This window comes from Radiomyces spectabilis (assembly GCF_025331425.1).
Source record: "Radiomyces spectabilis strain NRRL 2753 chromosome Unknown BYT42scaffold_6, whole genome shotgun sequence".
Lineage (NCBI taxonomy): Eukaryota > Fungi > Mucoromycota > Mucoromycetes > Mucorales > Radiomycetaceae > Radiomyces > Radiomyces spectabilis.
Window position 1 is genome coordinate 692861 of NW_026251931.1, and position 21458 is coordinate 714318.

A 21458-nucleotide genomic window follows, 5' to 3' on the forward strand; every position below is an offset into this window, starting at 1 on the left:
CCCAGATATACTTGACCTCGTATATGTAAGCACAATCCAAACCATATTCAAAGTATGCCTTCATTAAATCGAGCCACTTTGTAGTGGATTGGTGTTGTGCTTTGACATCAAGAATCCTCGTAAACCGTCCCTTGTTGCCAATCAAGGTTTACAGGAGTGTCATTCAAGAGTCGCTTTCAGTCTGTTATGGGCTCATCGTGGCAATGTTGCTGTAACAAGTTCGCTTGACAAGCAGGTAAAAACAAAAAATGGAGGACAAAGCATTCATTATACGAAGCAACTTCCAATTTCTGATCCGCGTCTTTTCATTTGATATGGCAACAGCTCATCAAGTGGAATCTTCGCACTCGCAAACCTGCCGTCATTGTCAAAACACAACAAAAAGTACCTCGTTGCATTACCGTTTCTCCTCACAACACGGGTCAGGCGGCCGTAGGGTACGATGATGGACAGATCCGATTATGGACCTTTTCTCTGGAAGGGTCGGCATTAGCAGGTCGCAAGAAAAAGAATTTTTACGATTCCGTCGAACTCTGGAAAGGGTTGACAGGAAATATCGAACAGGTACAATGCCGCAGCAAACAATATTGTGACATGTGAGTCTTGTTTTTTTAACGATATAACGATCAGGTGATGTGGCATCCCGAAAAAGACGGCATCATGGTGTACAGCAACAGCTATGGGAACATGGGATTATATGATGTTTACAACAGCAAAGCGATCCCATTTAAAGGATATCACAAGCAAGGAAACAAGCAAGGCGGGGCGCCTCTGCTCGCCTGGGCTTCAAGTATACCGTCTGTGGCAGAAACAATGGCGTCGCCGTGGATGATGATCAGTTACGGAGTGGACGACAAAATGTTTGTACATGACGCGGAAAATCCTTCCAGGCGGCCGGTGGAACTGATTCCTTACTTGCAAGAAAAGAATCCCGTATGGTACGAAAGTTTGCTGGTAAGGGTAACCTGAGGTTCTTTGCGAGGTAACGGCACAATAACAATCTTGGTGTTAGCTCAACCCAGAAAGGAAACGACGGCGGCTCGCTACAGATGACAAATCCCAGTATCTTGCTGTTGGATACACGGATGGTCTGGTGGAAATTTATCGCCTTGACACACTGAAGATCATTTTCGTGTCGAATGCGTTGCAAGGTCAAATTAGTGCCATGCATTGGCGATGTAAGTGCTAAAATAGTGAGTGAATAGGGCGGATACTGAAACATCAAGGTACTCTTTTTCCGCATCTAGATATCAGATCCACTTTATACCTTGCTGTAGGCGATACGGCTGGAGCTGTTGTCGTGCATTCTATGGCAACCGTGGATGTAAATACTGATGCAGGTTGGTAGCTTATTGTGAAATGACTGACGATAAGAAAACTAAACAAAAATTTAATCTAGACATTCCTGTTCCGACGACGACCGTTCACAGTACACTGAGTGGGCATAAAGGTACTATAACCGTTCTCCAATGGAGTGCCCACCAAGACACCTCTTACCTCGCCTCGGCGTCTGCCGACAATCTTGTTTATGTAAGCTTAGTGAAAATGAAGGATGTACTACTACAAAGAAAACTTATATGCTCTGGTCTTTATAGGTATGGGATATCGATAAGGCGTGCCGTATTGCAGCTTTTAGAAATCATCGCGGCAATGTCCAGTCGCTTTGTTGGCAACTGTTGGACAAAGACAAGTTATTCAGCGGTGCCAATGATCGTTTCATCTATTCATGGAAATATACCGATTATCCCTACCGAGAAGAAGATGGTAAGAGATGGAAAAAAAAGATCAGAATTTATCTGCAGTACTCTTATGCAAAGCAGATGGACAGCCACTACTGTACATGCAGGAAAGGCGCATTTTAGCCAAAGCGAAATCTGCCGCCAAGGGCAAAGCCCTGAACCCTAAATCCGTGAACCCCTCCGAGTCACCCGAGAAGCGAAAACTGGCGACAACGGACCATCCTGAGCCGACAAAGAAGGCTAAAGGAGGCCCCACAGTGCGATTACTGAGAATGACAGACGCAGGCATCGACTCCGTTAATCGTCTTGCCCGGCAAAAGCAAACTGTCCAATTAGCAGCGACCGCCTATGGTGGCGATCTGACCAAAGTCATTGCCAGCTTAAAACACCGACTACGGACGCCCGATGAAAAGACAGATGCCTATACCGCATGGTCCGAAGAGGACTCCTTTGAACACCTCATTCTCGGATCCAAAAATGATGTACGAGAGCTCGTTGATCGAGAAGGTAGGTTCTCATATGCATGAGTTTTTAAATGGATAAGCAAAAGCTAACAGCGCTTTGTCTAGTCAAACATCTGGAAAGCCAGCAAAAGAGTACTGCTTCGGTATCCTCTACACAAACGACCCCGTTTGGTGGGGACATGGCCATTGCTCTGGAGATGATGCGAAGTAATTTTGGCCAACTTGCATCCAAGAATGAGGGCGCCACAAGTCCCTCGCTTTACGACTGGGTGTCACTGGCTCTCAGTCCCATTGGTACGTGTTAACGACCTATGTTTTCCCTGAATTCTGACAGAAAGCTAATACTGAATTTAGGCGGAAAGACGTTGTGGCTGGAATGTATGGAGAAACAAGCAAAAAGATTGGCCGCGACGGGGCAAGTGCACTTGGCCGTGGCGTGTTACTTGGCGTGTTCCAAAGTATATGATGCGGTGGAAGTTTACCGTGGAGTGTCCATGTTTAGGTGCGTTTATCTTTTTTTTTCTCTACTTGTTTGATCGGCAGGGTACTCATGGTAGTAGGGAAGCGATCGCATTGGCGAAACTGCGCTTACCAACCAAAGATCCCATGCTCGGCACCCTTTTTGCAGAGTGGGCCGGGAGTCTTGAAAGGCGCGACAATCTGGAACTTGCGGCTCAATGGTATGTTGGTTTGATTGGCTGTTATGTTGGAGTCGATTTCGTCCACTGATGACATGTTGACAGTTACATCGAGACACGTTTACCGGGAGCTATGTTGAATGCCATCAATCTGTTAGCTCGTCGCGAAACCGAATCCGCATTTTTCTGGTCTGCATGTCTTGCTCGATTGGTCAATGACAGCACCGCTGAAGAACGCATCAGTCAGTGGCTGGATGCAGTGAACAAACGACAGCAGACCAAAGCATCCTCTACAGATCAAGTCCCTAATGACAGTGCGGATGAACAAAGCAAGTAGCTACCGCCCGCTCCTTTGAGAGGAACTTAATTCATATGTATTTACCATGTAATTATATTTTCCAAACTGTCGAACAAGCAAATTGAGATGGCGGGCGCCAACTGAGAAATAAAAATTCTGATCTTCGACCTGAAACTCATACAACGTAATCGATCGTCTGTGGTCTGTGCGTGCCTCAATGTTACAAATGTTGAATTGGCAATCGGCGAGTACATTTATTCCATCTATGCAGCGAAACTGTGCAAGGGAAAAGAGAGAATGTCACTGTCTTTTGGAGTAGCGCCTCCATAGCAATGCCGTGATAGTGCAGTCGACTGATACAGTTCAGTTACCCTTCGTGATTGATCAACATCAAGACCACGCGCCGGAACCCGATGGGTAATGGTTTTTGCTTCCGAATGAGAAATGTCTCCAGGTATTCAACTCCAAATTATGGTAAAAGATAAGAAAAAAAGGAGGCGATGAATGCAAGAAGCCAGCTGGAATTTTTTTGTGTTTTCTCGTGTGTTTGTTTTTGGGAAAAAAACAGATCGGATTTACAGCCCCGCTTTGATATCCAGCCACGGTGATATCCTGCCACGGTGGTCCCTTGAATCAGATTACAGACTCAGCATCAGATCATCGGATTATGTGTGACATTGAGCTGCAAACAAATACAAAAAATGCTTCGGTGCTTTCCTGTTACGTCATTTTACTTGCCGAAAATGATGGTTGGAAATGCGGCTCGTCGAGTTGGTTTTTATTTTTCGCCTTTGTTAATCTTTGTCATATTCATTCAATCTCAATGGTGGACGTCAAGCAATCACCGGCCGACCTCTTGAAGCAAGAAGAAGAAACCCAGTTCACTTCATTCAGTGCAGACGATGCTCTGAGCTTGGGTTTGGCGCTGATAGAAGCCGCTAAGCCGTATAAGAAGCCTGTAGTGGTAGATATCGCATTGGCCGGACATCAATTATTCCACTATGCCATGCAGGGAACGGGTCCTGATAACAATGACTGGGTTCGCCGTAAAAAGTGAGTATTGGAGAGGCTACAGAAAAATGGGCTGAAGCAGTCAGTAGCTGATATATATTTTCTCTCAAGTAACACGGTGATGCGGTTCCGCCACTCGAGCTATTACGTGGGACGTTATTGTGCGAGTCAGGGAAAGACCATCGAACAAAAGTACTTTGTTAGTGAGAAAGAGTATGCGGGTCACGGTGGTGCATTTCCCCTTATAATTCGCGGAACTGGCGTGGTTGGTACCATTACGGTGTCGGGACTTGCACAAGAGGTAGGTGGCTACTTATGAATAAGAGCCAAACGAAAAAGAAAAAACAATCAACTTGCAGTGACACTGACCTTTATTTTTGTTATCTTTTTGTGTTCTTTTGAAGGATGATCATAACGTTGTTGTACAGACTATCGAAAAGTATATTAAGCAATGCCAAAAGTAGTTACCTTCAGGAGACCATGACCATGCTGATCGCCTATTCCTTGGTTTCCGCCTTCATTAATTGGTGTCACGTCAAAAGTTTAGTATTAGGACCAAAAAAGCTTATTTTTTTTTTTTTGGCAGAATCCCGCAATAAGAATGAAGTGTACAGTCAAAGTACTCTTAACTGAATCCACTCCTTTCCTTTCCTTTACTTTCCTTTTTGTTTTGGTCCGTTTTTTTTTCTCTTTTCTTTCATATAATGACGGACGATGCTTCTGTCTTTTCACCCGCGTCACCTGGCTCATCCTCCAACACATTCCTGTCATTACGAGCACCAAAACGACTCAGTCGGCTTCTCTCGCTCAGCATAGCGTTTAGTCTGTTGTCGACCGTGCTACTTTTGTTTTACTTGACCATCACCCCGTCGGGATTGGCATGGCACCACCGCGATCCAGGCACGATCGTGTTGACTGAAAATAGTACTGTGGCGGAGTGGCCGAAATTTTCTACGTGGCTACGAGGTATTATTAACCCCACAGACAAAAAATAGAAAACCTTCCAAATCAAGCATATTTAAGATCACCCCGTTTAGAATCATGGACAAATGCAGCCAAATTGAACGACAACACCTCATATTTGCGTGGAGTACAGACATACACCGTGCGAGGGCACGACGCATCGCAGATAACAACGCTGATTGAAAATCAGAAAACCAGTTTCCAAACCCAAGACATTACAGCTGTCATTGAAATCGATCGACGGGATCATGTGAGAACCCGCTTGGACCTGGCTATGCGGCAGACACATCCACTGGCTGGTCTGTGGATCGTCTGTCCGCCCTCTCTTCACTCTTACGTTGCCAGCCATGTCAAACGACCTGGAGTAAACATCGTTCCTTTGGATTCGGCGGCCTCGTTTTCAAACGGCACGGTCGGAAGTGCACGGTGGCTGCAAGTGGTGAGCGACATCCAGACACCGTGGATCTACATTGTAGACGGACACGTCAGTCCAGATCATCTTGAGTTCGTGTACAATGTCATGCGTATAGACGAATACAAAGATGCGTTAATAGGAACGCAGGCGACCTTATTACCATCCAATCTCAATCACATGGATAACAATACCGAGTTTGTTTGCTTGCCTCATAATGACACCACATTACCTCGAGTGGCCCAGCCTGTCGACATGATCCACGGTGCCTGGCTTTTGCGACGTTCCTGGTTAAAGTATCTGCGATACGACCTTGAACAGGACCAGCTGGGCTCTCCTCTTCCCTATCACATTAGTCAAAGTTTACTTTCCCACGGCAATGTTCCTTCCATCATAGTGCCCCATGATGATACTCTACCGGCCAAAGACCATGCATCATGCAAAAATGTTCGCGAACAGTATCTCGCCAACCCATCGTGGCGACGTTTGCTGGCCAAACGTACCAGTCCCACGGCCCTGGACCAACGACAGACGACCATGATGCAGGACACGCTTGTGTTTGTCGCTCACGGTCTGGATCAAGTGAAAGCGCTTCATCCGTTGATGTGTCGTTACACGATACCTGTGCATCTTGCCATCATCCAACCCTACGGCAATATAGATGGTGAGCTGGTCCGAAAGGCACTGAGTACAACGGACTGCCGTCAAGTCACCGTGCACACCATCTTAATCGACTCCCATGACGAACAATTGGCCGCAGGAAAAGCGGCGTCAGGAATTGCCACACTTGTCCACACACTGCGACCGCGAATCCTCATCCACATACGCATGCAAGATGCAGTTTCGTCCTTCTACCATCATTTACAAGCCGTTGCGAGCCAGTACAACATTTCTGCCATTGCCTTGCCTGTCGAGGCTGTCCAACACGCTTTGTGGATCCCTACGTTACCCTTCGAAGCCATGGAAAGTAAGTATCGTCACGCATCCTCCAAAATATACGTTTGCAGCAGCACACTCACGGATATTTGCAAAACCAAAGAATGGAACACGATTCGTGTCAACCTTGTGGTAATCACCGATAGACGGCCGCATTCATTGTCAAGGTTGCTGCAATCCACATCGCGCGCTCAGTATCTTGGCGACACGGTTGGCTTGGTGATTAATATGGAACAGTCGGCGGATCGAGTGACGCGCATGATGGTGAACAGTTTTGGATGGAGGCAAGGCGAAAAAACCGTGCGCCACCGCATTTTAAAAGGTGGACTGATGCCAGCCATCATTGAGTCGTGGTATCCGCAGCACGATAATGATTATGCGATTCTTTTGGAAGACGACATTGAAGTTTCGCCGTTATTCTACGTGTGGACCAAGTATAATATTCTGCGATACCGTTATACAAACCATCCCGATGCTTGGCGTATGTTTGGTATCAGTCTCTATTCGCCGAGAAACCTCGAGTTGTTGCCTGAAGGACGTCGTCCATTCAATCCTAATTCCGTCATCCGGCCCCAGTTTCCTACCCACACCCCGTATCTGAGCCAGGTTCCTTGCAGCTGGGGTGCCGTCTACTTCCCGGAACACTGGCGCGAGTTCCATGAATACCTGACGAGCCGATTGGAAGATATGAAGGAGGACGGTATCGGTCGATTGAATATCACGGTCCCAAACAGTCGTTCGGAACGGTGGAAAAAATCATGGAAAAAGTTCATTATCCAGCTCGTCTACTTGCGAGGTTATGTCATGCTTTACCCAAATTTCCAACAGTTTGAATCGTTCAGCACCAATCATCTGGAATTTGGCACGCACATCAAGAAAGGACGTACCAAAGCCGCCTTGGATGGGTTTACTGTTCCACTGATGCAACGTGATACTATTTTGTCACAACTACCCTCTGGTGAACTACCCAACATGGATGCTTTGCCTACGCTTAATCTTTGGGGTCAAAGACACACGCTCCAGGAATTGGAAGAAATCGCCATTGCATGGCATCCTCAAGTCTCCGCCTGTGCACGGACCACGGAACGGTTTAATCCGCAGGACCTACTGTGCCCATTCCCTGGTAAATCACGCAAACGTAAATCGCCAAAAAAGTCCTCCAAACCCTCCAAGGAAGTATCCGTCGTCCAGTCAATTGTGATTGAAACTGTCTATGTCGACCCTAGCAACGAGACCACAGGTCCCGAAGTAAACGGGGGCGCGGATGCGGAGACAGACGAAGAGACTGAAGTGTGGGTCCCCGAACCGATTGATGTCGCGCAACTGCAGACGGAAGAGATGGAGCATGCTCTAGAAGACGATCAACTACATGATCTAGAAGCTGACCTTGCTCAGCTCAATTCACTTCAAATGTAAACACAACCCTCCCTCCCCCTTTGTACAGCATCTTTTTTTTTATATCCATATACTATTTATCAATATTTTTTTGTATGTAGACAAATCACATGTAATATCATAAACCGATCTTTGTCCAGATACGCTGAAATTCAGGGAATAGGATCACCCCGTCCTGGTGCTTATCGGCTACCGCGATCATTTCGTTGAGTTGCCCGTCAGTGAAGGATTCATTCTGGACTTGGCAAGCCCGTTTCAAGCTTTTAAAGGTAATGCCATTCAGCTGAGGATCGCTTAAAAGTTGAAATGCCTTGTGCAATTGTTCCGAACGTGAATTGTCTTGTCGATTGGTCTATTGCTAATGGTTCATTTCAATCCAATGGGGCTCCCCATATTTTTTACACCGTTTTTACGCTCCCTTTACCATTAACTCTGAAACAATGTCAAACACATCGTCAATGGTAACGTAACCTTCTTCGCTGCGACCAACATCCACAAGAAGTTGGTTGATCTCTTGTTCGGTCACTGGCACTTCTAACCCCAGAGCTCGCAAGGCCTTGTACAAGTTCTTCTCGTCCAGTAACCCGGTATCCTCCGTATCAAGATCCTCAAAGACTAGTATTCCAAGAACCATCAACGAATCCATGGGTCTCTATGATAAATACTGTAAACACTGTACCTTCCTTGATTTCTTGCTTCTGCGCTTTAGAAAGTTTCATGATGATACAGTAGCAAAAAGAAAAAGAAAAAAAGAAACTTGAAAAAATCGCGAAACGATGATGCAGTATGATAGCATAATACACCGTTTCATGCCCCGCTGCTCATCAAGCTTCAACGTTTGCAATGCACTGGGTTTGCCTGTTTGCCTTCACCATCATCTACATGGATTCTGTTCTGTTTTTTATGCACATTGGGCCATTAACCGTATATAGGCTAAATGTTGTATAAAAACATTGCCACATGTACCTTTTTATTTGACCGGTTACCTTATTTTCCCATCTCAAGACAATAGCAGTGATCTCCATATTTGAAGGACACATATTCAAACAGGCAACCTTCATAAAATGATTACAGAAGGCTTGAATGGTTCGGTAAATTTTTGCCTGGATTATTAGTCTGAACTGCGGATTGTTATGTGCACCACTGGACGGTTGTTCGCAGTCGTAATCGAACGGATCCCGCCATAACATATGTTATACTTGTTTCAAATCCAAAATAAACAAGAATTATTTTTCTAAGCAACCTACCAGGCCATCTTCCGTTGACTATAAAAAGGTACACTGTTTGTGTGTGGAAAAGGTCTCTTCGGCGGAAAAAAAAAAGCGACTCTGTCATGTGACGTCACGGTTATTTTAGCCAATCGTTCTGTCAAAAAAAACGGTTTGTCTGAAGGCCATTCGAGTTATTCGCATCTGCATCGTTTGGTGATACGTGCTCTTTTCTACTTTTCGGCCGATGCAGAATCTTAGTCCTTCACAGCAGCAGCAGCTTCAGCAGCAGCGATTTGCTGCCATGTATAATTCGGTGGCCATGCAGCAGCAACAACAGCAGCAAGCGAGATTTCAACCGTTTCAACAAGCGTCTCCCATGGTGCCTGGAGCGGCTCCTCCAACTGTGGTCTCACCTGCACCGCCTTTCTTCAACGCAAACACCCCACCCAATTTCGCACCGGCTCCCGGAAAGATGGAATTTGCACCAACAGGACGTATGCCACCCAATGTCTATGTTCGTTCACCACAACAAAAAGTGCCGGTAGGTCATACCAACCTGGCCGCGGCAGCAGCAGCCGCCGCCGTCGCCGCTGGACCGTCCAATCCAGCCATGCATCCCATGGCCAAATTTCCCATGGCACCTCCTATTCCTCCGCAATTGTCGGCACGTACTCCTGCCACCGGCAATACAGCCCCACCGCCTATGGCTCCTCAACTCGAAGCCACACCGGTTCAAACTGAAGTGCAAAAAGAGAATCTCAAAACATACCAAACACGCGACCGCATATATCAGGAAACACTCAATGTTCAATCGAAGCGACATCATCAACTGGCCCACGAAAAGAAAAAAGACATCGAGCATGCGAGCGCCGAACGACGCGCACGTATGCAAGGCGGGCCCATTGTTGCTTTCGGTCCCGGATATGGAGGCTACCGTAACGGCAAAACCGGCCTTCATAGTCGACTCGTGTACCCTCAGGAAAGAAAGCGACTTCGCCATGCGGTGGAATTTAAATTGTAAGTGTCTTTTGAAATGTAAAGAAGGGTCGTTTTAATTGACAAAATGTTGGGTATAGTCCGTTGCATGATATCGTAGAGCAAGCAAAGAAGGAAGATACATTGGTGCCTATACGCATTGAAATGGAAGTGGATGGATACAAGCTGCGAGATACGTTTACTTGGAATCTGAATGGTAAGAAAAAAAGTTGTGTTGCTGAAATGAAGTCCATCCCCAGGCATCTGACAGGAACTATCGGTGGGTCACATATTAGAAACGTTGATTACACCCGAGCAATTTGCGGAAGTCATGTGTGAAGATTTACGTTTGCCTCCCGCAGCATTCGTACCAGCCATTTCACGGTCCATCAAAGATCAAGTACAAGATTATTACTTGCACGCTTCAAGTATGGTCACCAATGACGAATCTGAAGAGGAGAAAGAACGACAGCAAGCACTGGAAGAGTTGAAGAACCATGAAACCGATGATAAAGAGTCTTTATCCGAAACAGCCCATAAACTAGCCGAAAAAATACAACAAAATCCAAGCAAAAATACAGAATTAAGGACACTCATAAAGGTGAGAACGGAGTTGATCAAGTCGAGTACCCGTAGCATAAGAAACTGATAATCGATGAAATCTGTATAGCTCGATATTACGGTGGAGAATCGTGCCTTGTTGGATCAATTCGAATGGGACATCAGCTGTTCACGCAATTCTCCCGAATCTTTTGCCGAAACCTTGGTGACAGAATTGGGCTTGGGTGGTGAATTCAAGTATGGAAGGGCCCTGATGTACTTTGCTGAAATCAACAAAGGATTAACATTGAATTGTGTTTTAGGACGGCCATCGCACATTCCATACGAGAGCAAATCCACGTGTATATCAAATCATTGCTTCTTGTCGGTCACGAATTTGATGGGCCTGTGACAGATGACGATTTGCGAGGCACTTTTCTGCCTTCGTTAAAAACAATTGTGCGTGATATTGATACGCTGGAACGGTTTACACCCGCACTCCTGGAATTAACCGACGCTGAAATTGATAAAATGGAAAAAGATCGAATGAGAGACGCAAGGTAACACGATGAAAATTTCAGAACGAGCAACATGTTGACTGATACCCTATTTTTCTTGGTTACAAAGGCGTAAACGACGACAGACAAGGGGTAGAAGAGGAATTATTCTACCAGATCGAGAGCCGTTAAAGACCCATCGTACAAACCATGCAACACCGCACGAGCAGGAAATGTCGGATGAGCAATTTTTAGCCAGTGTAGGAGCGCTGAACAGCAGTTACGGTGGAGGCACCGGCAGTGGTCGAGGCAACACGCCGGTCACTTATGAACCCATGCATTCGCAACGACGCAGTGCTCTCAAAGCACGTATGAATATCGCAGCAGAAGCTGCCAAAGTCCATGTTAATCCCCACGACCTAGCCGCTGCTCAGCCGGGAATTGCAATGCAAGGCATTCTTTCTCTGAACAATCACGGCCGGTATTCCTCCATGAGCGAACTGTCAGGGCGGACAGGTTCATCCATGTATCACACTGAACGATGAGTGACTCTGTTTGCAACACCATTCCCCAGGGGCCAACCAACAACCAAAAAAAAAAAAAAAAAAAAAAATTGAAAACTAGATATCATGAAGGTCATGATTCAGCATACTCTACATCGTTCATGATACGCATACACACACGTCACACCATTTGATGTTCATTCTCTAATTGAAAATACACCACATATGTCTTTTTTTTACCCTTTTTTTTGGTCTTATTCTGCTTCATTGCATGGGAAAATAGCGAGCGCGAGTCAATCACGAAGTGGGGCATGGATGAAGAAAATGGTTTTATATTGTATGTGGGCGTGGACAAAAGATATATTTACAAATCACTACGTTCTGGCGTTGATGAGCTCCTCTACCATGGTCTTGCACTCTTCCGAACTGAGGTATTCGGAGTTCTGGATAGCATTTGCAATAAGAATGGTATCTTGAAAAGTATTTGAGTTAATCCACACACGGCCATTCATGCCTACAGCAATTTCAAAAGGGAAGTGATTCCCCAAAATAGCTAATATCGGAGTGCTCGGGTTCAGTAACCTATCAACGCCACCATGCCAAAAGTTAGCAATGATGACAAAGAAAGAAAAAAAACACAATGGCTGTGATACGTTACCGTCTACAAAGACCCAAGGAACATTTGAACATGTAACCGTCTTTCAATGGACCAAATCCGTCTGCTTTGCCTGTGGTTGGATTGACGCAATCCAGTTCTGCTTCCATGTCTCGGTTGGCCATGGTGACGCGACAGTAAACAAGGGTACGTGGTAACAGGTTCGGTTTATTACGTTTTGTAGCGCCTTCAAAGGCAAGCACGGGTAAAACCGCAGTATGAGCCGTTCCAATATCCACACGGTAATATTCGGCCAATCGAGCGGTGACAATGCCCAAGACGGATTCACCCGTCGCTGCAACATACTACACAAAGCAACATTAGAAGACTTGAATTCGGGCATTGTTCAATAGATCCATGCAAAAATTCACATACGCGTTTTTGATTGGATTCGATCCACCATCGATTACTGACAGGAATGTGCTTGAGAATGCCTTGTTTCGTTGCCACGATACTTTCGCCGTCCTGTCGAAGACCGGGACCCAAGACTACGGTGCCATGATTCTCAATGTTCTCAAGGTCAATTGAAATGACATCGCCTGGTAAAACCACACGCAGTTCTTGCTGAACGATTTCCATTGAGACGAGACAAGACGAGACGAGGATGCAATGGATGGTGAACCGCCCATTCTCCCCACTGATCGAATGTGTTCATTTTGGAAATTTTTGTGACCATCTTTTTTTTTCGAATTGGGACATCGATCGTTGCCGTGCCTCATATTTTCCGTGAGGAAAAGCACAAAAAATTTATTTTGGTGACAGTTTGAGTATCTAGGCGGTCTAGCTTATAAAAGGTAAATGTGGGTGTGTGATGTATTTCGATAAAAGGTTCGCAATAGAGTAACCGTCTATGGAGGAGGTGTTCCACCTTCCGCAGGAGGAGCAGTTCCACCTTCCGGAGGAGGAGTAGCTCCACCTTCCGGAGGAGGAGTTTCACCTTCTGGAGGAGGGGTTTCACCTTCTGGAGCAGTAGGAGCACCTCCAGTAGGAGGAGGAGGAGGAGCAGTGGTAGGGATTTCAGCGGTTGGAGCTGCGGAGCCAGCACCGGGAGGACCAGTGATACGGCCACCAGGGGCATTGGGAGTGAGAGTCAAAGGACCGCCGGGAGCAAAGACAATCAATTGTGTTTCGCTGGTGGTGGCAGCTTCAGGTACGAGTCTGGAAACGAGTTCCTGGAAGCGTCCATCAGCTTCAACAGCCGAGGTAAGGTTGGCCACAGAGCCGACAACTAGGAAAAAAAATTGGAAAAGAAATGCAATCAATAAAACCCGTCGGTGCTCGTCAAAGCAATCCATCCTTACTGAAAGCGCTTCTGGCGATGGTGGTGGCGACATAGTTTGGAACAGTGACGGTGGTTGTTCGTGTGACGGTCTGTGTAGCACCTTCAATTACCTCAACCCAGGTTCGACCGTCGCTGACGAAGGTTTCAGTGGCGATGGGAGCGCGCTTAGCGAGCCTGTAAAATATCCGGAGAATTATTGGTGTCTTGTCTTTTATATGAACCGTTGGTCGCGGGTATTTTCTCCACCGTAAATGTCTTAATTTTTTCATGAGCACTTACTGAACTGGCTGTGCAGATACCACAGCGAGACATGCCGCTACGGCAGAAGCAGTAGCAATGAACTTCATATGTGTGAAAGAAAAAAAAATACAATTCAAAGCTAATGATTCTGTCTCTCCGATCACAAGGCTTATATATATATATATATATATATACAACGTTTGGAATGTAATTGGATCATTTTACACTGAACGATCGGTCATTCTCAAATACATGTTCTTTTTACTTGCTTCCGGGAATTGATGACGACCAACGACCGTGTCCATTAGAACTCTTCGATTGCGACCGTTTATTTCCTCCTAGACAAATGCTAATTGGTTGTTTTTATCCAAACATACACACACATTTACCGCGTATACAGACAGTTTTTGTCCCTCCATTGAAAATGTGAAGCAACAAGCCAATCCTCGTTGTTACTTGGTCTAGTGTAAAGAATGTGGCTCAATTTCAAAACTCGGTGATACTCTTTCGCCGATTTTCCTTTTACATCACTTCATCCAACAGATCATGTATTCGTCATCGTAAATAGCCCGAATGACAGATAAAGTCTTTCTGTAACATTCTCTTTGGAAAAAATTTAGAAAATCTCATTTCATCAAAAGTTCTGATCCGGCAACAATCTGAGCATAAACCAATGACCGGATCCATCGATACTGGATAAATCTCACTAATGGGGTGTTCTTTCCTGAGACCTCTCATTTTGAGAGATCAAGAAAATATGGATAGTAACTCCGAATACCACTTTGTGGTTTGTGCCCCCTCATTGTCTGGGCAACGTGTTCTGGGCAACAGAACATGTTGCCCTCGAACTGCATGAATTTCGTGCGACGACTGCAACAGGACCCTGTCTGCTTTTATTGAATTTATTCGTCATGTCACCTCTTGTTTTCATGACAATGTGTCCTATGTGCTTTGAATTTGTCAACTCAAAAAATGTTGGTTTGCTTCTTCAACTTTTGGATGAGCATATTTAAGGCTCGCTTACAAAGCAAGCTTGCTGTGAGCAAGCTTGCCCCTCATGCTCAAATCAGTATATCTTTAAGCCAATTAGGAGGTATTTGTCTGATCGTTCGTTAGTGTTAGGGCAAAATGATGAAGCATGCAAAAAAAAAAAAAAGGGAAAAAAAAAGGTCTATGACATGCACTTCGTGAGGAAGTGATGATCAGCAGCCCTTAGATGGATAACGATGCACGCTCTGTAATTGAAGGTCGTCTTTAACATTCATATTTCACCAAAATTTTGTCGCTTCATGTTGTGTAAATGGAAAATATTTCTTTCAAGCTGCACTAACAAACGGCATGCCGTAGCATGCGTCTGAAAGATGTTTAAGATGGGTACGGTAGAACCCACGCAACTTTAGCACTGTCTGGAGAAAGAAGGCCGTAGAATTACAGAAATACCGGATCAAATACTCAAGGTTTGCACCTTTCATGATTGAGAATATGAAGAGAAACCCTTTCTCCCGTGACAATAAGTTCATACACCTCTTTACTCGGTGACGCACCGCTATTGCCATTGACATCTACCATGGCTCGATCACCAATGATCCCTCGCTCGAGTAAATGAGCACTGATTTACTGCGTTGCTAATGCAACGATCATTAATCACCCAGCCACGATGGGTTCCCATCGAGATTATAACTGTGATTCGATTAAATTATCGATGACAGCCTCTGTAATACTTTCAAGCTCCCATGACGAGAGCTCCAAAACGCCGCCTATAGATCCCAAAAAGACAAAAAATCATCGCAGAAACTCCAACCTTTTTCGCTTATCAGTATTACACCATCCCGAGGTGCACTTCACTGCTGCCGTGACCATGATATTATTTGCTTGATAACGAAGAAATGGTGGTAAAAAAAAAAAAAAAAAGAGCTCAAAGAATGAGGATTCCAAAATTTCCGAAGGGCTAGAAATGGAAGGATTCTGGATAACTTAGAACAGTATCAGCCATCTCATAAATAAAAGTCTTGATTATCGCTTGGAGCCTGTCCTGTTTTGGTTTCTGATTAGCCATCTTCCGTAATTTGTATCCATCATAAACTAAGGCTTAAAGAAGACCAACCAACCCGCTGTTATCAAAATCAGTTAATTTCCGGGATTAAATTTGTCTGGCTAGGCGCTGACCAAACTTTGCTCAGTAGTGATCGAATTGATGCCTTGGACCCTGTGATTATGATCTGTCCCTGACGCCGTCGTTTGTTGGTCGCTTGTTGATTCCGTGACAGTAACTTTCACTGTCAGTATTCCCCACAATCGCCCCAGCAACACTGTGTTATTTCCTCCGCAACCATCTGATATACCTGGATGCTGCATTTGATTTTACTTCTTGACCTTGACCAAAAATAACAAAGATGTAATGTGGTTTTCTCCTCCAAAAGTGATTGCCTTGTCTTCATCGAAGAGCGATTTATGCAAACTAAGCTTATATTAAATCATATACTTGATTATGAAAGTGTGGGACTCGTTTATTTGGAATGGTACGATTGTATAGTAAGTAGCCACGCAACGATGTGGACATGATTCTCGGTGCTCACGGCCGATCTCTCAAAGACACAAATGAAACCGATCATCGAGATCGGGAATGGTCCATTATTATTTCGTGAGACTTGTTTTCCGATGAGATGTATGGGGTAATATTCTTAGAATATTTATAAAATAACTATAGCACAGGACGATAATCGCATTTTCATATACTGCTGCCGCTTAGGTAAAAATTCCAGGATATACATTCGAGTCCACAGAAGCACATTATACAAGCATAAATCGACAGTGCTCATAATATAAGCACGATGTCATTCCCTTATTGATAGATCATTCAAGTACTTTCTATGGAAGTCTCACGTATTCAGATACGCAAAGACGGCGGGATTCGTCGAAAAACCGCATTGCTTCGGAAAATATTCACTTTTCCTTATCCGGGGAACCTGTTCAGAAATATTTATTTTTGATTTTTAAAAATGGCCCATGTAGACGATATAACGGGCCCTACACATATCCTCACCTACCTGTGTATCAAACTGTTATAAGTGGTAATATAATGGCGAAATTCGAACGTTCAAGAAGGGTGGGCGGGGAACTCGATTCTCATTGGCTACGACGATTCCGAAATTCCAAGATGTAATTCATAAGCCACCTCACATCCCTTCCAGTTCCCAACTTTACACTTTTCCACTATGGTAATGGCAGCTTGCATGGGGTAGGAATGACAGTAATTAACCGTTATTGTCTATTAGTCTGGCAGACTTATTGCCCAAATCATTGTTTCGGTTGGCACAGTTGTTGGCCGTGCTTTCCTCGCTGCTTACAAGCAAGCTGCGGCCAGTAAGTTCTCCCATCCACAGTCATTTCAAGTGACAATGCTCACTCTTTTGTTTTTTCTTCAACCACTTTAGATGCGGCTAGCGGTGCCGGTAATGCCGCTCGCGGTGGTGCCAAAGAAGCGGCAGTGGATGCTCTTACTAGAAAGACGGGCATGTCCATGGAGGAAGCATGCCAGATCTTGAACATCACCCGAGAAGCGGATCTTGCAAAACTGACAAAGGTAAGCCGTCAAACACTCGTTGAAAACATACAAAAAGGAGCTGTGGATTTAGTTGGCTAAACTTGGTTGTTTTATGTATAGAATTACGACCATTTATTTTCGGTTAATGATTCTGCCAAGGGTGGTTCGTTTTATTTGCAATCCAAAGTAGTGAGAGCCAAGGAACGATTTGAAATGGAGAAAGCAGAGGAACTCAAAAAGGCAGCAGCTGGACAAGAGCCACCGCCATCCGACAGCTCCAATTCTTCGTCTTCTCCTCCCCCTCCGCCTTCCTCATAGTGAAACCTCGATTTCCATATTACAACGTTGATTTTAGACTTGCAGATATTCATCCATGTTGACCATGTTCATTGATCCAAATCGAGAAATATTACCAAATTTGTTTTTGAGGGAAGCCCTTCCCTTTAGAGATACATAAAAAAAAAAAAAGATGAGTTAATCTATTGTCGAGCTATATCTTTATGTGAAGGTGATCATGCCTCTGTCTATCTGAATCAATTTTGTCTAGATCAAAGTTCTGCGGCATGTGTGGAGTCACATTCATCGTACAAGCATGGACTCTCATGTTGACCATTGGAAAGATGGGTTACTATATGTACAAGAATTGCTGTGATTATTAGATTTTTTCTGAGGACGGCGATGGGATCCCCAGAATATTGGATGATATTGGCGCACAGTTTACTACTCGTCGTTTGCGACATTGTCTAAAGAGTTGATCCTCTTCTTTCCGTTTGGCAGTCCATTCGTCAGAGTCTCATGCATTTGGGGAATGACGCTGCCGATAGTCGAGCTTATGCCAGCTTCTTTATCATCTACACATCTAAATGTTTTTTCATTTGTCATTATCCCCAACTCGATCCCGTGCAGCGTTCTGTTTGTCGAGACCACATTTTAAAAGATTGGTCAGATGAAAAATTATATAAAATAATCCCCTGTCCTTCATCTTGGGTTCAGTCCCGTTGAAAGCTTGATCTCTTTACCCCTATTACCTAAGTATTTTCATAGTAGGGGTTCGAGAGTGTGAGCTTTCGTATGTTGGATAGTTGTATTTGCGGGTATTTGATGGAAATCTGGTTGTCAGGTCGAAAATTGGTGCAAGATTTTTCATATTTCTCACACCAAATACGTTTTTCGCATGTCTTTTTGGCATAATACTAAAATGAATGCATGCAATTGATCCTGAATACAATAAAGAGCTTGATAAAGAAACAATAGCTTGATATTACTATGGAATTACCATTTTTGGAAAACCAACCCACAACTTGCGGGTTATGAAATTTCGAAGTATTTATAAATAGAGAGTTTGGGGGGGCTGGCGTCAAGTCTTCGGACCTCTGACACATATTAAAATTGGAACGATACAGAGAAGATTAGCATGGCCCCTGCACAAGGATGACACTAAACTTCTGAGTTGGATTGGTTCTACGGAACCGCATTTTTTTTTGCATTTTGTCGTCGTTTTTTTTTTTTTTTCTTATTAAAAAAACCTGGTTATTCTGGATACATTTCCACAGACAATAGGACAATTTCAATACCCCAAACCTGGAAGATTGTCTTTTCTTTTGATAAAAAATAATTCTTTATTCATGATTATTTGGCGGGGGGGAATATTATTATATGATTTGTAACGTTCATCGAGGACGTCGTTGCGGATATGACTGATCTGAAAACTACCAACATAAGATACGAGATATTCATTTATCACTGTTTTCTGATTCCTGTTCATTGCTCTCTATGTAAAATTATGTCGCCTATTGTCTATTGAGCTATCATGTCAAAAATACCAGTCCTATGCAATGACTATGGCGAAATCAAAAACAAGGATGCAAAAAGAAAGAGCTCTTTTTAATGAGATACGTGAGTATGTGGTCCTTATTCAGCCTAGACTCGTTTTTCTCTCTTATTATTCAATTCCAAGGGAATAAAGGATTAAAAACCTAGAGCAATTTCTGTTTTCAATGCTTCGGATCATCTTTTTACTCAATATCACCTTATTTTATCAGAATGAGAAACATCAAAATGTAACTCTTGAAAATAAATGAAAAGCAACAAGGACAAAAGAATAGCTTCCATCAGATGTAAACAACATTGTCTTAGGTATATACCATTTAAACTACGTTCAAGGCCACTAATAAGCAGAACTTGAACACCTGGCTCTGGAGCCCAAACTTCCTGTTTGCAAAGGTTTTGAGATGTAGATACAGTGGGGACTTTCTTTTGATTTATTCTCGAAAATAAATCATGATTCCATTAGTCTAAAGGTAGGATAGATGGGTCCTGGAGTGTGTTTTCCCTTTCCAAGGAATTTCATTCAGAAGTAACTTTGCACTGAGTTTATAACCAGGTTCGGCTTCAATGCCCGTGGCACATGTTTGCGCTTCACCTCTTCATCACTCTTGGTATCTGAACCAATACACGCGAACTGCGGGATCCCAAGGTTTATGGATGTACTGCCCGGATTCAGTATTCTCTGATTGCCGCTGCATCTAGGCATATCCGATGTTACTTGGCTTTTTTCCAGAAACCCTTCGTACTCATAGGACCAAAGGAAGAGGTCCTAGAGTGCACCCGAGTTCTAATCTCTCGTGTACTACTTCCAACGTTGTAGACCCACGGCGCGTATACATGACTCACCGATCATGCTCGTAGATAAAAAGAAGCGGAAAACCAATCCTCCATACAGGTACTGTCAAGCCGTCCCACACGTTTAAAATCAATGATCAGACTTCACTTTGACAGAAGAAAGGGCGCAAGTCGAGAGCCGAGAATCAACGGCAAGCAACCGTAACTCGTGACAATACGACCAAGTTGATAGATCCTACGACGTTTTAGGCTTTCCGCGCAATTATGGGGATGTTGAAGGATAAACCCCCTGTTGAAGTACTCTTGAACCAAGTTCCAAAGAAGTAAATATGGGAAGCGATGGGACGAAAAGTCTCGTAACTTTTTAACGAGCACCAAGACACTGTTCAGTCCAACCATAACGGCCACAAAGCATTCTGCAAGCAACACGAAACCCATGAGGGGATAAGGAAGTCCCAGTCATCGTGAATGACATACAGCTAGAGTGACCAGATTGCCACTCTTAACATGGGAGTCGATGGTAATAAGGAGTGTTTAGAATGAATTCTTTATTTCTTCTATCTTTTAACAAGTGAAGCGGTGTACGGTACGCCTTCAAGAAAGTCGTTGCGCTTTCTGGAAAGAAACGAACAAAGTGAGTCATTCAAGGGGTAGCAAACAGAGGTGAAGCCTGGAGAACTATAGTAGGGGAAAGTGATGTATATTTTTGGAAAACAACAGTGCAACACAGTAGTAGTCTTTTATTTCATCTCACGATATCGTTCTAGGTGGTACGCCTTGCAGCAGCAGTTGCTACTGGGGGTTTACTTGTTTACATGTCTTGGACAGACGATGTAATTTTTTTTTTCATTTACTTTTTGTTTTATGAATATGAGATTCCTTTCTTTTCAGAAAAGAAGGGGGAACAAAAAATTTTGGTCAGTCTCCTTAGTGTCCCGCAGCCACGGAAATCTTTAGTAAAAGGCGAAAGATTTATCCGATCTGATCACAAGACAGAGACAACAAAGAAGCACTCAAAGGCCACGAATCGTCCCTTCTTTTATAGTTTTTCTAAGCTATTTTGGTTGTGACTATTTAAATAGCGGAATTTCAAAAGAAAGCCATCTCCGCCGAAAAATTTTCATGTGACTGGCTTCTGCCGCTTTCGGTGACACTTGGAATGGGAAAACCCATGGCAACAGAGGGAAGGAGTCTGAAAATATAAAGCAGGAACGGGACGTTCATTGAACCGTGGTGCAACCAGCACACCAAAAAAAATAAATCAGAAGTTTCAACTCGGGGAAATCACCAAGGTGACTTGTGTGCTGTGCGTTGTTGTTTATGGTTGCCATGACAGCCTTTGCTTGATGAAATGAGAGACAGCGGAAAGATCTATTGGAGACCATACGCCATAGCAACAGGGAGGATCCACTTTGTATCGCTATTCAGGTTTTTTTTTTCTTTTTTGAGTGTTTTACCAGGCTCGGCTGCTCAGCGCTCATCGCAGCTATGGGGTCACAACGCGTGGCAGTAAAATTGTTCTTGATGACACTT

At 44.2% G+C, this 21458-nt stretch overlaps 9 protein-coding genes across 9 annotated transcripts; 5 read left to right on the plus strand and 4 right to left on the minus strand.

The window, feature by feature from the left end:
- The first annotated feature begins 298 nt into the window (after positions 1-298).
- BYT42DRAFT_321858 (WD40-repeat-containing domain protein) lies at positions 299-2150 on the plus strand. Its single transcript, XM_051563016.1, has 6 exons — positions 299-564; positions 631-954; positions 1013-1178; positions 1248-1340; positions 1400-1530; positions 1596-2150. The coding sequence occupies exons 2-6, from the start codon at positions 634-636 to the stop codon at positions 1860-1862; spliced, it is 978 nt and encodes a 325-aa protein (XP_051423644.1). The 5' UTR covers positions 299-564; positions 631-633; the 3' UTR covers positions 1863-2150.
- A 1558-nt stretch (positions 2151-3708) lies between these two features.
- On the plus strand, positions 3709-4762 carry BYT42DRAFT_568355 (uncharacterized protein). Its single transcript, XM_051568163.1, has 3 exons — positions 3709-4192; positions 4262-4451; positions 4555-4762. Exons 1-3 carry the CDS (start codon positions 3807-3809, stop codon positions 4612-4614), a joined length of 636 nt encoding a protein of 211 aa, XP_051423645.1. The 5' UTR covers positions 3709-3806; the 3' UTR covers positions 4615-4762.
- Positions 4763-6353: 1591 nt separating this feature from the next.
- On the plus strand, positions 6354-7877 carry BYT42DRAFT_495412 (uncharacterized protein; the record flags this gene model as incomplete). The annotated part of the gene is made up of 2 exons (XM_051564361.1): positions 6354-6492; positions 6565-7877. The coding sequence occupies 2 exons, from the start codon at positions 6354-6356 to the stop codon at positions 7875-7877; spliced, it is 1452 nt and encodes a 483-aa protein (XP_051423646.1).
- Positions 7878-7925: 48 nt separating this feature from the next.
- BYT42DRAFT_322056 (uncharacterized protein) lies at positions 7926-8674 on the minus strand. The gene is made up of 3 exons (XM_051563017.1): positions 8536-8674; positions 8281-8471; positions 7926-8208 (listed from the first exon to the last, which is right to left on the minus strand). Exons 1-3 carry the CDS (start codon positions 8573-8575, stop codon positions 7975-7977), a joined length of 465 nt encoding a protein of 154 aa, XP_051423647.1. The 5' UTR covers positions 8576-8674; the 3' UTR covers positions 7926-7974.
- A 579-nt stretch (positions 8675-9253) lies between these two features.
- On the plus strand, positions 9254-11669 carry BYT42DRAFT_514522 (uncharacterized protein). The gene is made up of 6 exons (XM_051565196.1): positions 9254-10084; positions 10144-10259; positions 10339-10643; positions 10713-10840; positions 10906-11142; positions 11210-11669. The coding sequence occupies exons 1-6, from the start codon at positions 9312-9314 to the stop codon at positions 11622-11624; spliced, it is 1974 nt and encodes a 657-aa protein (XP_051423648.1). The 5' UTR covers positions 9254-9311; the 3' UTR covers positions 11625-11669.
- Positions 11670-11823: 154 nt separating this feature from the next.
- On the minus strand, positions 11824-12853 carry BYT42DRAFT_568364 (uncharacterized protein). The gene is made up of 3 exons (XM_051568164.1): positions 12613-12853; positions 12241-12542; positions 11824-12164 (listed from the first exon to the last, which is right to left on the minus strand). The coding sequence occupies exons 1-3, from the start codon at positions 12814-12816 to the stop codon at positions 11957-11959; spliced, it is 714 nt and encodes a 237-aa protein (XP_051423649.1). The 5' UTR covers positions 12817-12853; the 3' UTR covers positions 11824-11956.
- Positions 12854-13010: 157 nt separating this feature from the next.
- On the minus strand, positions 13011-13866 carry BYT42DRAFT_635476 (uncharacterized protein; the record flags this gene model as incomplete). The annotated part of the gene is made up of 3 exons (XM_051572489.1): positions 13011-13465; positions 13539-13693; positions 13799-13866. 3 exons carry the CDS (start codon positions 13864-13866, stop codon positions 13086-13088), a joined length of 603 nt encoding a protein of 200 aa, XP_051423650.1. The 3' UTR covers positions 13011-13085.
- Positions 13867-16949: 3083 nt separating this feature from the next.
- BYT42DRAFT_568365 (Pam16-domain-containing protein) lies at positions 16950-17811 on the plus strand. Its single transcript, XM_051568165.1, has 4 exons — positions 16950-16977; positions 17035-17122; positions 17194-17342; positions 17424-17811. The coding sequence occupies exons 1-4, from the start codon at positions 16975-16977 to the stop codon at positions 17619-17621; spliced, it is 438 nt and encodes a 145-aa protein (XP_051423651.1). The 5' UTR covers positions 16950-16974; the 3' UTR covers positions 17622-17811.
- A 2219-nt stretch (positions 17812-20030) lies between these two features.
- Positions 20031-20464, minus strand: BYT42DRAFT_322095 (uncharacterized protein). The gene has a single exon (XM_051563018.1). The coding sequence runs from the start codon at positions 20361-20363 to the stop codon at positions 20070-20072; it is 294 nt and encodes a 97-aa protein (XP_051423652.1). The 5' UTR covers positions 20364-20464; the 3' UTR covers positions 20031-20069.
- Between the last annotated feature and the right edge of the window lie 994 nt (positions 20465-21458).

Bases quoted from the DNA above. Each gene is read 5' to 3' on its own strand.
- BYT42DRAFT_321858 (XM_051563016.1), top strand. From the start codon at position 634: ATGTGGCATCCCGAAAAAGACGGCATCATGGTGTACAGCAACAGCTAT. The intron at 1,341-1,399 runs GTTGGTAGCTTA...AATTTAATCTAG, and splicing joins GGATGTAAATACTGATGCAG to ACATTCCTGTTCCGACGACG. The intron at 1,531-1,595 runs GTAAGCTTAGTG...TGGTCTTTATAG, and splicing joins CTGCCGACAATCTTGTTTAT to GTATGGGATATCGATAAGGC.
- BYT42DRAFT_568355 (XM_051568163.1), top strand. From the start codon at position 3,807: ATGTGTGACATTGAGCTGCAAACAAATACAAAAAATGCTTCGGTGCTT. The intron at 4,193-4,261 runs GTGAGTATTGGA...TTTTCTCTCAAG, and splicing joins GACTGGGTTCGCCGTAAAAA to TAACACGGTGATGCGGTTCC. The intron at 4,452-4,554 runs GTAGGTGGCTAC...GTTCTTTTGAAG, and splicing joins TGTCGGGACTTGCACAAGAG to GATGATCATAACGTTGTTGT.
- BYT42DRAFT_322056 (XM_051563017.1), bottom strand. From the start codon at position 8,575: ATGAAACTTTCTAAAGCGCAGAAGCAAGAAATCAAGGAAG. The intron at 8,472-8,535 runs GTACAGTGTTTA...TTGGAATACTAG, and splicing joins GAAGCAAGAAATCAAGGAAG to TCTTTGAGGATCTTGATACG. The intron at 8,209-8,280 runs GTAAAGGGAGCG...CATTAGCAATAG, and splicing joins ACATTGTTTCAGAGTTAATG to ACCAATCGACAAGACAATTC.
- BYT42DRAFT_514522 (XM_051565196.1), top strand. From the start codon at position 9,312: ATGCAGAATCTTAGTCCTTCACAGCAGCAGCAGCTTCAGCAGCAGCGA. The intron at 10,644-10,712 runs GTGAGAACGGAG...AAATCTGTATAG, and splicing joins AATTAAGGACACTCATAAAG to CTCGATATTACGGTGGAGAA. The intron at 11,143-11,209 runs GTAACACGATGA...TTGGTTACAAAG, and splicing joins GATCGAATGAGAGACGCAAG to GCGTAAACGACGACAGACAA.
- BYT42DRAFT_568364 (XM_051568164.1), bottom strand. From the start codon at position 12,816: ATGGAAATCGTTCAGCAAGAACTGCGTGTGGTTTTACCAGGCGATGTC. The intron at 12,543-12,612 runs GTATGTGAATTT...TGCTTTGTGTAG, and splicing joins TCGAATCCAATCAAAAACGC to TATGTTGCAGCGACGGGTGA. The intron at 12,165-12,240 runs GTAACGTATCAC...TGGCGTTGATAG, and splicing joins TCCTTGGGTCTTTGTAGACG to GTTACTGAACCCGAGCACTC.
- BYT42DRAFT_568365 (XM_051568165.1), top strand. The intron at 17,123-17,193 runs GTAAGTTCTCCC...CAACCACTTTAG, and splicing joins TTACAAGCAAGCTGCGGCCA to ATGCGGCTAGCGGTGCCGGT. The intron at 17,343-17,423 runs GTAAGCCGTCAA...TTTTATGTATAG, and splicing joins ATCTTGCAAAACTGACAAAG to AATTACGACCATTTATTTTC.
- BYT42DRAFT_322095 (XM_051563018.1), bottom strand. From the start codon at position 20,363: ATGGGTTTCGTGTTGCTTGCAGAATGCTTTGTGGCCGTTATGGTTGGA.